General features: G+C 44.2%; 1 protein-coding gene across 1 annotated transcript in view; it reads right to left on the bottom strand.

Moving 5' to 3' along the window:
- LOC120913896 (synaptonemal complex central element protein 1-like) overlaps nt 1-8,238 on the bottom strand; it is a 104,877-nt gene extending 96,639 nt beyond the window's left edge. Inside the window, exons 1-2 of the mRNA XM_040324230.1 lie at nt 8,130-8,238; nt 5,660-5,719 (exon numbers count right to left, since the gene is read on the bottom strand). Of these exons, the coding sequence (XP_040180164.1) occupies nt 5,660-5,719; nt 8,130-8,142 (73 nt within the window). The 5' untranslated portion in view covers nt 8,143-8,238. The remainder of the gene's footprint in view (nt 1-5,659; nt 5,720-8,129) is intronic.
- Between the last annotated feature and the right edge of the window lie 7,391 nt (nt 8,239-15,629).

Raw genomic sequence — 15,629 nt, forward strand, 5'->3', positions numbered from 1 at the left:
TTATATATATGGAATATGCCTCTCTTCCCACTTATTTTATAGGAAGTGAAGAATTCCCACAGCGCCCTAGGGAGTTCCACACTTTTCTTTGGGTCAAAGTTTTTATTGAACGGTTTGGCTATGAGTTTATTCGTTATTTTATGTATGTCATCGGGTGATAGCTGATCAAAAAAATTGATTCCCTGTTTGGACCAGGGTGTGGTAGTAATTCTTACTTTACAGTAATCGATTACTCCTAGTGGTATTGGCATTAGGACTGGGTTACATGTCGGCTGTAATTTTGTTAGAGCAAACTTCCATGCTGCCAGAGTAGCTCTAATTGTTAGGAAGTTGGGTGTATTAATTTTTGGTAGAGCATAGCAGGCCATGGAAAGGGAAAATAGATCCTTCCCTTTAGACACTTCTCGTTCAATGTTCAACCATAATTTATCATTTGAATATCTGAACCAGTATCTCATTTGATCAAGGAGTGAGGCGAAGTAATATAGGCGTAAATCTGGGAGGTTTAGGCCTCCTTTAGCTTTAACCAATGACATAGTAGATAAAGCAATTCTAGGTTTCTTTCCCAACCAGACCAAGTTGCTCAATTTCGAGTTAATTTGTGTGAAAAATTTAGTCGGTAATGGGATGGGGAGGGAGCGGAAGTAATATAGAATTTTTGGTAACGTCTTCATTTTAAAGGCTGCTATTCTTCCAATCCAAGATAGTTGTGTCTTTTTAATAGACTGTGTATCTTGAGTGATTTGAGTTAATAAGGAGGGATAATTTGCTTCATACAGTTTATTAGGTGGGTAAGTAAGTTGAATCCCAAGATAGGTAATGGAGGGGTTGTCCCAATTGTAGCTAGATTGTTGTTTTAGTTTAACAACTAGGTCTGGCGGGATGTTCATAGGTAGTACAAAACATTTACTATGATTAATCTTATAATAAGAGACTGATCCAAATTTATCTAGGATAGCGGTTACCTCTTCTAGTAGTGTGTCGGTAGCAGATAAAGTTAAAAGAACGTCGTCCGCGAATAGTCCCAATTTATGTTCTATTTGACGGACCTTGATTCCTACGATATTGGGGTTAGATCTGAGAGATATCGCCAGTGGTTCAATTGCTAATGAGAATATAATGGGTGATAAGGGGCATCCCTGTCTAGTACCGTTTGAGAGACTAAACTGTTTAGATATACTTCCCGATGTAAATACCCTAGCAGATGGTGTAGTATAGAGAGACATTATGGCTTCAAAAATAAATCCTGTGAGACCAAATTTCTTAAGGGTTTCCGCTACATATCCCCAGTGCACTCTGTCGAATGCCTTCTCCGCATCCAGTCCGAGAAGCAGAGAAGGCATCCGACCGCGCTCTACATGGCTAAGTAGATTAATCATCCGTCTGGTGCTATCCGGGCCTTGACGTCCCTTCACGAATCCAACTTGATCTGGTTCAATCAGATAAGGAGTAATTTCTAATAGTCGATTAGCTAGAACCTTAGCAAAAAAAATTAAATCAGAATTAAGTAGCGAGATAGGTCTATAATTAGTTGGAGAAGTCGGGTCTTTCCCTTGCTTTGGTATTGTGATGACAATTGCTTCAAGCATTTCCTTAGGGAATGAGCGGGTGTTGACAGCTTGATTAAACAATCTGGTCAAGTATGGAGAAAGCATATTTTCAAATGCCTTAAAGTATTCACTAGATAGGCCATCTGCACCGGGCACTTTATTTAGTGGTAACATTGAGGTTACTTTTTTGATTTCATTTACTGTTATAGGATCATTTAATTTTTCTAATGTAGCGGAATCTACTGTAGGGATGTTAAGTTTATCAAGAAATTGGGTTATATCTTTTAGGGTTGGTTGGGTGACAGTATGATCTTTTTTTAGATTATATAGGCCCTCATAGTATTCTGCAAACGCATCAGCTATACTCTGTGGGTTATACAATACTTTTCCTGACTTGTGGTGAACAATTTCATGGATTTTCTGTTTGTTCTGTCTAATACGTAGTTGCATGGCAAGTAACTTACCCGCTTTATTTCCTTGGGAGTAGTGGTTTAGTTTTAGTTTTTTTAGGTATTTTTCATGATCAGAGATCAAAGTCGCTCTAAGCTCGTGTCTGGCTTCATTAAGTTGTTGGAGGAGGAGGATGTGTTTGGGGGCTAGCTTGTGTTCGTTCTCTAATTTGTCTATTTTCACTAATAGATTATTTACCTCCTGTGACCGCCTTTTTTTTTCCCTAGACGTCAATTGTATCAGCATTCCTCTGGAGAAAGCTTTGTGGGCACACCATATACTAGAGATAGAGACTTCGTTGTTGTCATTAAATTTAAAATATTCTTCTAGTCTTTCCTTCATCTCGGCCAGAGCTCCTCTATGTGACAAAATATATGTATTGTTCCTCCAAAGAACATGCTTCGAATTTTGTTGGGCTAGATCAATAATTAAAGAGATTGGAGCATGGTCAGACCATGTTATGTTATGTATATGGGCATCTGTGGTTTTCTGGAGGAGAGCTCTGTCAGTGATGAAGAAGTTGATCCTAGAATAGGATTTATGGACATTTGAATAAAACGTAAAGTCCTTTTCTGTTGCGTGGAGACACCTCCAAGGATCATGGAGGTCTTCTTGTGAGAAGATGTTCTTCAAACCTCTTCGTTTGGATTGGATCCCTTTAGTGGTGTCCAGAGTAGGGTCCATCGTTGCATTAAAGTCCCCACATAAGATAATATTGCCTTTTTGTATTGTCTTTGTTATTGTGATAACTTTTTGAAGGAATTGTTGTGGGTTCCTATTTGGTGCGTAGATATTGACTAATGTTAGTATTGTATTTTCAATCTTTGCAACCAGTATTACATACCGACCTTGTTGGTCAATTTTTGAGTCCAAAAGTTGAAAGGAGATTGAATCCTTGATGATCGTCAGGACTCCTTTTTTTTTCTTACTGTTGTGAGATGCGAAGATATGCGGGAATTTAGGGTGTGAAAATTGAGGAGGGTTGTCTCTTGCAAAATGCGATTCTTGAATGCAGAGTATGTCGCATCCGAATTTTAGGGCATCATTCCATAGGGCTTTTCTTTTGAAGGGGCTGTTGAGGCCCTTCACATTTAATGAGAGTAGTTTTAGATTAGGCATAGCGAATAATTTTCATATAGATGAATTGTATATGTATCGAATGTAGTAAAGGCAAAGCGTGTCCATCGACTACATAACTTCCATGAAAAAAGAAGATTGTAAGATATTGCTTGTGAGGGGGGGAGGGAAGGAAATTAGGATCATGGTCAAAAACAGAGACAAAAACAAAAAATAACATGTAAAAACAAGCGAGTTGTCGGGCAACTCTTGTGTGCATAAATGTGTGCACTCTCGTTGTGGGGGCTTTGTTAATCATAGATCAGGGGTTCAGGATAGGTGCTCCCTGGGATTCATAAAATGCACTTTTAATCTATCAAAAAGTGTTTCCCAGTGCTAAACCTTTCATCCAATTTCTAAATTGCTGCATTTGTAAATTCCAAAAGCCAATATAAAGGAATAATAGTGGTAAAAAAAGCACTTGTGGGTTAAACCAATCTTATTTTTTTGTACAATTCTCCTTTAAGGGGGCATGGCAAGGGGTGTGTCCTATGCCTGAATACTTTTTGCTGATAGGTGTCCCTCATTCCCATCTCAAAAAGTTGGGAGGTATGCCTTAACCCTCTTGGGTATGGAGTTCACCAGAGCTTCACAAGTTGCCACTGGAGTCCTTTTCCACTCCTCCATGATGACATCATGGAGCTGGTGGATGTTAGAGACCTTGTGCTCCTCCACTTTCCATTTGAGGATGCCCCACAGAGGCTCAATAGGGTTTAGGTCTGGAGACATGCTTGGTCAGTCCATCACCTTTACCTTCACCTTCTTTAGCAAGGCAGTGGTCGTCTTGGAGGTGTGTTTGGGGTCGTTATGTAGGAATATTGCCCTGCGGCCCAGTGTCCGAAGGGAGGGGATCATGCTCTGCTTCAGTATGTCACAGTACATGTTGGCACTCATGCAGCTCTCATGCAACCCCAGACCATGACATTCCCACCACCATGCTTCACTGTAGGCAAGACACACTTGTCTTTGTACTCCTCACCTGGTTGTCGCCACACACACTTGACACCATCTGAACCGAATACGTTTATCTTGGTCTCATCAGACCACAGGACACGGTTCCAGTAATCCATGTCCTTTGTCTGATTGTCTTCAGCAAACTATTTGCAGGCTTTCTTATGCATCTTCCTTAGAAGAGGCTTCCTTCTGGGACGACAACCATGCAGACCAATTTGATGCAGTGTGCGGTGTATGGTCTGCGCACTGACAGGCTGACACCCCCCACCCCTTCAACCTCTGCACCAATGCTGGCAGCACTCATACGTCTATTTCCCAAACACAACCTCTGGATATGACGCTGAGCACATGCACTCTTCTTTGGTCGACCATGGCGAGGCCTGTTCTGAGTGGAACCTGTCCTGTTAAGCCGCTGAATGGTCTTGGCCACCAAGCTGCAACTCAGTTTCAAGGTCTTGGCAATCTTCTTACAGCCTATGCCATCTTTATGCAGAGCACAAATTCTTTTTTTTTAGATCCTCAGAGAGTTCTTTGCTATGAGGTGCCATGTTGAACTGCCAGTGACCAGTATGAGAGAGTGAGAGTGATAACACCAAATTTAACACACCGGCTTCCCATTCACACCTGAGACCTTGTAACACTAATGAGTCACATGACACCGGGGGGGGGGGGGGGGATTTGGACATTTTCACTTAGGGGTGTAATTACTTTTGTTGACGGCGGTTTAGACATTAATGGCTCTGTGTTGAGTTATTTTGAGGGGGACAGCAAATTTACATTGTTATACAAGCTGTATACTCATTACTTTACATTGTAGAAAAGTATTATTTCTTCAGTGTTGTCACATGAAAAGATATAAGAAAAAATATTTACAAAAATGTGAGGGGTGTACTGACTTTTGCGAGATACTGTGTGTGTGTATATATATATACAGCAAAATATAATCCCTGAAACATAAATGCACAGGTGAAAAAAGGCCAAGCAATTGTCTTATTCTTAAGCTGGAAATTGTGGTGATGTTTTTCGAGAATAGATTTGACTGTTATATCGTACACGGTACAGCCCATCAATTACTTACTAATTGACTAGATATTATATTGTGACTCCCCAGCTGTAAGTCTAAGGCCGGCCATAAATGGAGCGATTTTATTTCCTGTAACCATGAGTTGCAGGAAAGAAAATCGTTCTCACGGAGCCATTGTATTCTCCCGGTGGGGAAAGTCATCCTCACTGGGAGAACACAGTGATTATTGCTAGTGGCTATAACAACCGATCGATCAACTTGGGTACATTCAGCCTACCCATACATGGTTCGAAACTCGGCCGGCTCCTGCTGACCCGGCCAAGATTCAAATTGTGTATGACTGGCTTAACCAAAGCAGGTTAGCAAAGCAGGATACATGTTAGCACTATGGCTTTGCAATGAAGTTTGTATGCTCTGCCCATGTTTGTGTGTGTCACCATCCCAGCATGAACCTTAAAACGTACATTGGGTTTACAGAATCATAACTAAACTGGCACTATTGTCTATTCTCCTTCTCTCTCTGAACAGCACAGCTTGGACAGGTATCCACCCACACCCCGATTACCTTTGAAAGCTATGTTAATCTTCGTCAGTAGATCTTCCACCTTTGGATCCATGTTCTTGGCTGTATAACAAGAACCAGTTTTGAGAGACAGAATGTCATGCAGTACAGACAGGAGGATGGAACAGAATGTGCATAGTGATGACCTCATAGTAAACAGTGACCAGGAGATGCCTGTGACAGTTTGGTCACAGCACAGAACAGCAACACCAGGTTATCAATTCATGTGGCATCATGGTGGTAAAGTGTATCACGCTACTGCCATATACACTATATTGCCAAAAGTATTGGGACTCCTGCCGTTGTACATAGGGTTGCCACCTATTCGGGATTTACCCGGACAGTTCGGGTTTGGAATCATGCGTCCGGGTTTCAGACTGAGACCTGAGTCTGAGACCCGGACATATTATTCAGACCGGACTAAGTCTCCCCCTTCTCTCTCCTCCTCTAAGTGAGTAAACTAAGGTAAATTAGGGTTCTCAGAGCACCCCTTACATCAGAGCTCCTTATTACACCAGAGGCCACAGTGTTCCCCCTTACATCAGAGTCCTCTTCATACATCAGAGTTCTGAGTGTTCCCCTTAAATCAGGGTTCCTATAGCATCCCTTATGTTAGAGTCCCCAGAATTCTCCCTTACATCAGAAAAATACAAAAAAATCCCCCCAATAGCGCTACCACATGATACAGTGACACACAGTGTTCTGTGATAAAAAGTACAAGAAACCTTCAGTGCAGCTGTCAACCACTTGGAGAATGGGCAAAGGAACAAACAAACAAAAGATGCAGTGGTTAGTTGATGTCACTTTATAGTCTAAATGTATATAAAAGAACGAAAAAATAAACACAGACTGGTATAAAATACAGCAATAAATGACATGGATATGAATAAAATTAGATAAAATCTGATAAGAGTCCACAGTGTATCCACAGAAGTGGTCTAGTGATGGTATGGTTAAAACCAAAGTCACGCTGTGAAGGAATGGCTGAATGCACTTCCAACCAGTGGGCCCATTGTAATGAAGGGAATTGTACAATACCTTCAGTAGGCTCTCACAAATCCATACATGGAAGCAGTAGAAACATCTGCAGATTGTGATTCTGATTGTATTAAATTCATATTGTTAATACTAAAAACCCCTTCTAAGACACACAGGAATTTTTAGTGGGACTGTGACATTGTGGCGAACAAATCTGACACTGAGTGACACTTTTTGGGGACCAGTGACACCAATACAGTGATCAGTGCTATAAAAATGGACTGATTACTGTATAAATGGCACTAGCAGGGAAGGGGTTTACACCAGGGGCGATCAGAGGGTTAGATGTTCCCTAGAGAGGTGTTTACTAACTGTGTGGGGGTAGTGTCACACTGAAGGAAAAGAGAGATCTGTGATTAAGCCTAGCCTGAGATCTCTCTTTCCCTTCCTGACAGATTCGCCGTTTGCCTTGCCTTGTTCGCGGCGGCTATCACGGCCGCCAGACCCGCTGATTGGCTCCCACTGTGTCCAATCACAGCAGTAGCGGTGTGTTGACGGTGCGCACGTCCCGTAAGGCCCCTTTCACACTGGGGCTGGAGGTGCAGTAAAGCGCTGCTATTTTTAGTGTCGCTTTACCGTTGGAATTGCAGCGGTATTCGGCCACTAGCTGTGCGGTTTTACCACCGCTAGCGGACGAAAAAGGGTTAATACCACCCGCAATGCGCCTTTGCAGAGGCACTTTGCCGGCGGTATAGCCGCGATTTCCCATTGCTTTCAATGGGAAGGAGCGGTGGAGGAGCGGTAAACACAAAGATGCGGCTTGCAGGACTTTTGGAGCGGTCCTGCTAGTGCATCGCTCCAGTGTGAAAGCTCTTTGGCTTTCACACTGGAGAAACAGCAGTTTAAGGGTGGTTTGCAGGTGCTATTTTTAGAGCAATAGCGCCTGCAAACCGCCCCAGTGTGAAAGCGGTCTAAACCGCGTGCGCAAAATCACGTACAGGTACGTGATTTTGTGCAGCGGGGACACCCTGTGACAGTAAATGTACATGAGGCGGTCCAGAAGCGGTTAATTAATATATATTGTCTGTGGTGGATCAGTGGAAACACTTGAGAGTGCTAGCGGTAGTTTGTTGCCTTGGTGATTAGGCACTTGTTTGATTTTGGGAGTACATTTCAGATATTTTTTTTTTAATTAGTGATCGTGCTGATTGCGTCATATTATTGTAGCTGCACTATGCAAAAAAAGCATGAGTAAACATACATGGGCACAATGGGCAGATGTTAATGGGGCCAAAAGGCTGGTAATTTCCTCAGAAAAAGTGTCAGCCCTAGGTGGCTTATTCTCTGTCAGAGGACTATATGTGGCTCTGTAGCTGCTGCTATGGAGTCAAGCCATGCTGGGACTTCCAGTACCTCAGTGAACCAGAAATATATATTTTGTGTTAGCCTTCCACACAGCCATTCACACTTGTCCCCATTACAAGAAGTAGTTTACCTTCAGCCTCCATTTTATCTTCCCCTCACAAAATTCTCCTCACACTGATTTCACCTCATAGAAGGCCTGGTCTCCGCCCCTCCACTTGGCCACACCCCCTTCTTATTGGCCTGCAGCAAGTAGTTAATTGAACTGAGGTAGAAAACAGTGTTTGCTTCACATGTTCTAACTCACTCAGCAACAGGATAGTTATTGCTTGCTGGGGGTATATAAAGGCCTATTGTCAGAGCTTTCATAACTTGCTTATTCTTTCCATTGGTACGCTCAACTAGGGTTCAGCCTAGCCCAGGGCTGGACTGGGACAGAAATTTGGCCCTGGACTTCATCCAGACTGGCCCATTTTGACAGGTCTCTCCCATGGCGGCCGGACAACACCCGCACCTCCCCCCCGCCACACAAGCCCGCTCTCCCCTTTCACCAGCCATTCTACTTTATTAGAGTAGAGCGGCTGGTACTGGTACTCTTATAGGCAGTACCAGTGGGGAAGCTAGACATTATTTCACCCAGGGCAAAGAATCAGTTTGGTGCCCCCCCCTTATAGAACAAGATTAGGCAGAAGTGAGAAACTCCCAGGCCATAGCTGTTGAGTCAGCTGTCTGTCCCCTCCCCCATGCTCCTCTGTCATCCCCTCTGCTCCTCTGGTCCTCCCAATGCCTCTTTGTTCCCCCCAGGTGAGCGCTGCGGAAAGGGAGAGGAGGTGAGCACTGCGGGAAGGGAGAGACAGAGGAGCAGAGGGGGGCGGTGTTCCGCTGTCACTGAAGCCGGCCCACTGAGCTATCGGCCCACCGGGAAACTCCCTGTAGTCCCAATGGCCAGTCCATCCCTGGCCTAGCCAATAAAAATGGAGCTTGCTGACAAAGTGTATGTAAAGCCAAGTCACATTTTGGAAAAGGTATGGATTTAAAATCACACTAAAAACAAAGGGGTAGATTCAGATAGATTCAGATAGAAGATACGACGGCGTATCTCTAGATACGCCGTCGTATCTCTGAGTCCGGCCGGTCATATCTATGCGCCTGATTCATAGAATCAGTTCCGCATAGATTTCCCTAAGATCCGACCGGCGTAAGTGTTTTACACCGTCGTATCTTAGGCTGCATATTTACGCTGGCCGCTAGGTGGCGCTTCCATAGATTTACGCGAGGAATATGCAAATGAGCTAGATATGCCGATTCAGAAACGTACGTCCGGCCGCGCATTTTTTTACGTCGTTTACGTTAGGCTTTTTTCGGCGTATAGTTACCCCTGCTATATGAGGCGTAGCTAATGTTAAGTATGGCCGTCGTTCCCGCGCCGAGTTTTGAAATTTTTACGTCGTTTGCGTAAGTCGTTCGCGAATACGGTTGTACGTCATTTACGTTCACGTCGAATCCAATACGTCCTTGCGGCGTAATTTGGAGCAATGCACACTGGGAAATTTTACGGACGGCGCATGCAAAAAAAATTGAAAAACGTGGGGCCAAGTAAAATTTAAATAAAACACGCCCCCAACATCCCCATTTGAATTAGGCGGGCTTACGCCGCCACACATACGTTACGCCGCTGTAACTAAGGGCCCAAGTTCTTTCTGAATACAGAACTTGCGCCCAAAGTTACAGCGGCGTAACGTATCACATAACCAGCAGGAAGTGAGAGGAAATCCCTCCAAAGTACGGAAATCCTTAAGTGTCACTAGGGTCACAGGAACAAGTCCCCATTGAAAGAGTTCCCCTCTATTTCTGTTCTGGTATCAGACCAAAATTTGATGTTTTCCTTGACTTTCACTTTTTATAATAGTAAACAGGACAAACTGAGATTGTGGCAGACAGATCGGACACTTTTTTGGGACCAGTGACATTTATACAGTGATCAGTGTTATAAAAATGCACTGCTTACTGGATAAATCACTCTGGCAGGGAAGGGGTTAACACTAGAGGGCGATCAAGGGGTTAAATGTGTTCCCTGGGAGGTGTTTCTAACTGTGGGGGGAGTAGACTGACTGGGAGTACAAAGAGATCGCTGTTCCTAATCACTAGGAACAGACAATCACTCTGTACTCCCCTGACAGAACGGGGATCTATTTGTTTACATTGACAGATCCCCATCCTGGTTCTCTGTGGAGCGATCGTTGGTGGCTAGCGGACATCGCCACATGCATCTGCTTCAGTGCCGCAGGTATGTGCGCGCCCACTATATCTATTGAACAAAGCGACATACAGCTACGGCGATTTACGCAATGGTCGGAAAATGTGGTTAATGCAAGAATTGTTTAGACTTCATAACCACTTTAATTGTTGGGGTTTACATACATTTTAGGGCATCTACTATTCCTCTGCCGACCTTTATAGCTTACTTATGGGTCTATTTAAAGTGATATTAAAGGCTTGTTATACTTACTCTAAGGCTCTTGCGTTCAGAAAAAAGCCCATAATCTCCACTGCTCATTAATGCTAAAAAACGTCCATGGACACATGGGCTAACATAAAAAAACGCCCAAACGCCAATAAACTGCCGTTTATAAGCTTCTGTGTGCATGGAGCCTTACTCAGCTCTGCCGAGAGTCCCGGACCAAGCCCTAAGCTTGCAATGGGGGCACCCAAGCAGGCTCATCCATTCACATACAATGATGGGGATCGGCTCTGCCACAGCTTTTCTCATTAGCTCACTGGTTGTGATTGACATCAGCAGGAGCCAATGGCTGCCGCTGCTATCTCAGCCAATGAGGGGGGAGAGTCCCGAAGAGCCAGGGCTCTCGTGCAACATCGCTGGATCACGATAGGGCTCAGGTAAGTATTGGGGGGAGGGGGCTGCTGCCCCCTTTTTTTTTTTTTTTTTGGTCAAAGCTTACTTGGACAAGCTGAAGTTAAAAGCAGATTGGCTACCATGCACGGTTGCACTCTCCGGTTTTAGTAAATCAACCCCATTAATTGTCTATATTTATAGGTTTTATATATATATATATATATATATATATATATATATATATATATATATATATATATTTTGTTTATATGAATTATTTGATTTACACATGACTGTATATTTTTATTGTATTTAAGCCAGGGCTCGACAAAATCTGGGCCCCTGGTCGCAATTGCGACAAGAAATTGTGACCTGGCGCCCGGGGAAGCTTAGGCCTACAGAAGGCCGCAAAGCCACGGCCTCAATTACTGGCTGGCGAGGACTGGCCGTTAATTGAGGCCGCGGCTTTGCAGCCTTCACAGAAGGAAGCTTGGGCCTGCAGAAGGCCGAAAAAGCCGCGGCCTCAATTACTGGCTGGCGAGGACTGGCCGTTAATTGAGGCCGCGGCTTTGCGGCCTTCTGCAGGCCTAAGCTTCCTTCTGTGATCTGGCGCCATCTTGTGGTGGCCGTTGGCATTACAAGTAGTTACATTACAAGTAGCAAAACAGCAGTTCTGTGTTTTGCATCTCCTTCTCTCTAATTAGAACCCCCAAACATTATATATATATATATATTTTTTTTTTTATTCTAACACCCTAGAGAATAAAATGGCGGTCTTTGCAATACTTTCTGTCACACAGTATTTGCGCAGCAGTCTTACAAGTGCACTTTTTTGGGGCAAAAACCTACGTTAGACTTACGGGTAACGGTATTTCTACGAACCTTCCAGGACGGCACACCTGAGAGATGAGGGCTCCTCCCTTCAGGAAACACAATCAATTGACAGCTTGTTATAATTCCCCACCCTTCCCCTTGATCCCCAGTATGTATTTAAGTAATCCCGAACTGGTTCACAAGGGACATAGTTCCGTATAGGTACTTACCACCTAGCGATTAGCTTATCTTTTCCCTCCACTAAGGGTGGGAAGTAGGCCTGCCGTCCTGGAAGGTTCGTAGAAATACCGTTACCGGTATGTCTAACGTAGGTTTTCTCCTATCACCTTCCATGACGGCACACCTGAGAGGATAATCAAGTAACCACAGGCCTACCTTCAGGATGGGACCACAGCTTGTAGGACCTTCCGACCGAAAGCCAAGTCTTGCTGTGACAACATTTCCACACGAATGTATGATGACTGGACCAGGTGGCCGCACTGCAGATTTTTTCCCAGGAGGCCCCTGCTTTTTCAGCCCAAGAAGTTGCTAGAGATCTGGTTGAATGAGCTTTGATATTAGCTGGAGCTGGGATTCCGGAGCATACATAAGCCCTGGAGATAGCTTCTCTTATCCATCTGGAGACTGAGGCTTTTGAGGCCTGAAGTCCCTTCCTGGGCCCAGCATACAGAACTAGTAGGTGATTGGATCTCCTAAAATTCTTTGTTCTCTCTAGATAAGTAAGAAGACACCTTCTTACATCCAGACTGAAGTTGCTGGAGAGAGGATCAATCAATTGTCATTTCTCCTCCGCCCGGCTTGCAGTGAGGTCTGTAGCACCTGCTGCCGGAGGAAGGTTAGGCAGGTAAGCTCACCGGCATCCAAGCTCCCAGGATCAGGATCAAGCTCCCAGCTCTCCTTTTACGGATCCTCCACACACAGCCTCCAGCCTATGGTCCCTGGCCTCATCTGGCTTCACCTCCCCCTAGCCCCCCAGGCTTGCCATTTGTATCCCTGACCCCCACCCCCCCTCATCATTCCACAAACCATACTACTGCATCTACCTGGGAAAGCCTCCTAGCACAGCAAAGAGACTACCCTCCCCCGCTTACCCCTTTCTTTGCCCCTCCAGCCCGTCCAAGCAATCAATTCACTGGCAATTTTTTCACTCGACAAGTCGCCCGGTCGCAGAACATAGGACAAGCAGGATCACCAATCTGCAGCTCTAACAGGTAAGAACCCACGCTCCACCGCCATAGTTCAGTTGATCCAGGGTTTTATCCGATCGCCCCTGAGGGATCAGGAAGGAATTTTTTCCCCTGTCGCTGCTGATTGGCATTGCACGGCTAGGGGTTTTTTTTTCGCCTTCCTCTGGATCAAACGGGAGGGATGGTTTAGCAAGTTGGGGACCCACCCGAAAATCTTCCTTTCCATCGTCATTGAATACCTTCCCGATTCAACATTTAACCACCATCCCCGGCGGTTCTGCGATTATGGCTAATCTGAGATACTCTGCGAAAACCATTTGGGGTCTAAAGCCATCCGCCTCAATATTACCAGCCGTCACCAAAAAAGCTCTAAGGAGTGAGCAACTGTTAAGAATCGATCGACAATCGACAGTCAAAAATTACACGTATTCACCCCAGCCAAAGCACATATCATGCGCTTTGGTCAACACAAGATCGGCAGTAAAACACTGACAAGAAATCCATGATTTCATCCTACAACACGATTTAGACTGCCTCTTTATCACAGAAAGCTGGCTAACAGCCAACTGTAACACCATTCTAGGAGAATTGGTGCCAGAGAATTATCGCATTCTAACAGAAAACAGAGTGGGGCAAAGAGGAGGCGGCCTGGCGGTGATTCACAAGACTCACCTCTCGATCACTAAACCAGACCTTCAGAACTCACATCCATTCATGGAAACCCTCACTCTGCAACTGCAAACAAATCCCCAGGACACCGTTCACATACTACTCTGCTTAGACCACCTGGTCCAAAAACGCACCTTCTCATGTCATTGACAGAGTTCATCTCCACCTATACTCTAAACATCAAACACCTCCTGCTGCTCGGGGATTTCAACCTCTAGGCCAACTCCCCACAGGCCCCTGTCGCCGACGCCTGCATTGACCATTTGGAAGGATTAAGTCTGCAGCAACTAGTATGTGGTCCCACACATGCTTCAGGTCACACGCTCGATCTCATTTTCAGACAAGATTTGGAAATTAACATTCTGGAAAATGAGCCGCAACCATGGACAGATCACCATGCAATTAAATTCATAATAACTAAAAATGCCCCCTCAAAAAAAACGATAAAACGGGTGACAACACACTGTAGTTCTCAGAAGAAGCTCCACTCAGAACTTTTCAAAACTATGTTAGGGAACAAAATAAAAACAATCCAACATCAACAAGCCACAGAAACACTTTACACCATCAACAAGGCTCTACTACAGTCAGCAGACTTAGTAGCGCCAAAACGCAAAACGTGCATCCGGAAAAACAACTCCAGCTGGTTTAACGACCAGCTGTCGTTGTTGAAGCAAGGAGCGCAGAAGAGCGCAGAAGCAGCTTGGAAAAGAAGCTATTCAGAGGAAAACCACACTACCTACAAGGTAATAACTAAAAAATACCATAAAGAAATCTTTCAAGCCAAAAAAAATCATTTTTCCAATATCATCACAAATGCCCTAAACCGCCCCCGCGAACTCTTAAATCTGGTCACCCAGACCATGAACCCAGTCTGTCTAGAGGCCCCAAATTCTGATTCACAAGAATTTTGCAACAAATTATCGGATTATTTCATTAACAAAATTGACAAAATCCATGAAAGTATTCAGCAAAATAGAACCTTCATCAACCCCCCCTAAATCACAAACCTAATACCCACATAAATCCGCCGCAATCAACTAATTTTACTCTAAAACCCATTTCCATCTATGCCACTAAAAATATCATCCCCACTAAACTGCTGAAAGAATGTGCCGATATTTTGGCACCAGCTATCACGCAGCTCATAAACCAGTCATTCAAGGAGGGCATGGTGCCAACCTTGCTGAAACAAGGCATAATCAAACCAATTCTAAAAAAAAACACCCTCGACCCCAAAGACCCAAACCACCGTCGATCCATAACAGGCCTAAATGTCTTCTCCAAGGTAATGGAGAAAGAAGTTGTACAACAGCTACAACATAATTTAGACACCCACAAATTACTCAATCCGTTTCAATCAGGTTTCCCTCCTGGTCACGGGACAGTAACAGCGCTGCTCAAAATATGGGATGACGCTCTCGAGGCAGCAGACAAAGGAGAATCTTGTCTTCTGGTACTGCTGGACCTAAGCGCAGCTTTTGATACTGTAGACCACAAATTATTACTGACTCGGCTAGCTGAAGTAGCCAGAGTCGCAGAATGTGATTTATCTTGGTTCTCCTTCTTGGAAAACCGATCACAAATAGTGAAACTTGGTCCCTTCACTTCTGAAAAACGCACGGTGTCATGCGGAGTCCCTCAGGGATCCCCTTTGTCGCCTGTTCTGTTCAATATCTATCTCCGCCCTCTTTTTGAAATTAAACGGTTCGAAAACAGAACTTCTCCTGTTTCACGCCAATCGAAAGAATCATCCCACAACAACATGGACACCCCCGCCCATTCTGGGTAAGAAAGCATATATTGATACAAAAAAGATTCACTGGCGCTCTATGGGTTAACACTATAGTCCAATATAATATTTAAGACCCTCGTATGGGCTGTAAACGATCCGTGCTGCAGAAATCCAGGTACCTAGAAGCACCACCAAAATACAGTTACAACAAAAAGGAATTCTGCGCTCATAAAGGTTTACCATTCAAATTCCACATAATGTTTGTGAGGAATAACATTCAGTAGATCTCAGTTTGTTCGGAAGAACCAGTTCTTTATGTAGAAAAGATAAACAAATGTATACAGCACAACGCAA

Source organism: Rana temporaria, chromosome 9 (genome assembly GCF_905171775.1).
Source record: "Rana temporaria chromosome 9, aRanTem1.1, whole genome shotgun sequence".
Classification (NCBI taxonomy): Eukaryota; Metazoa; Chordata; class Amphibia; order Anura; family Ranidae; genus Rana; species Rana temporaria.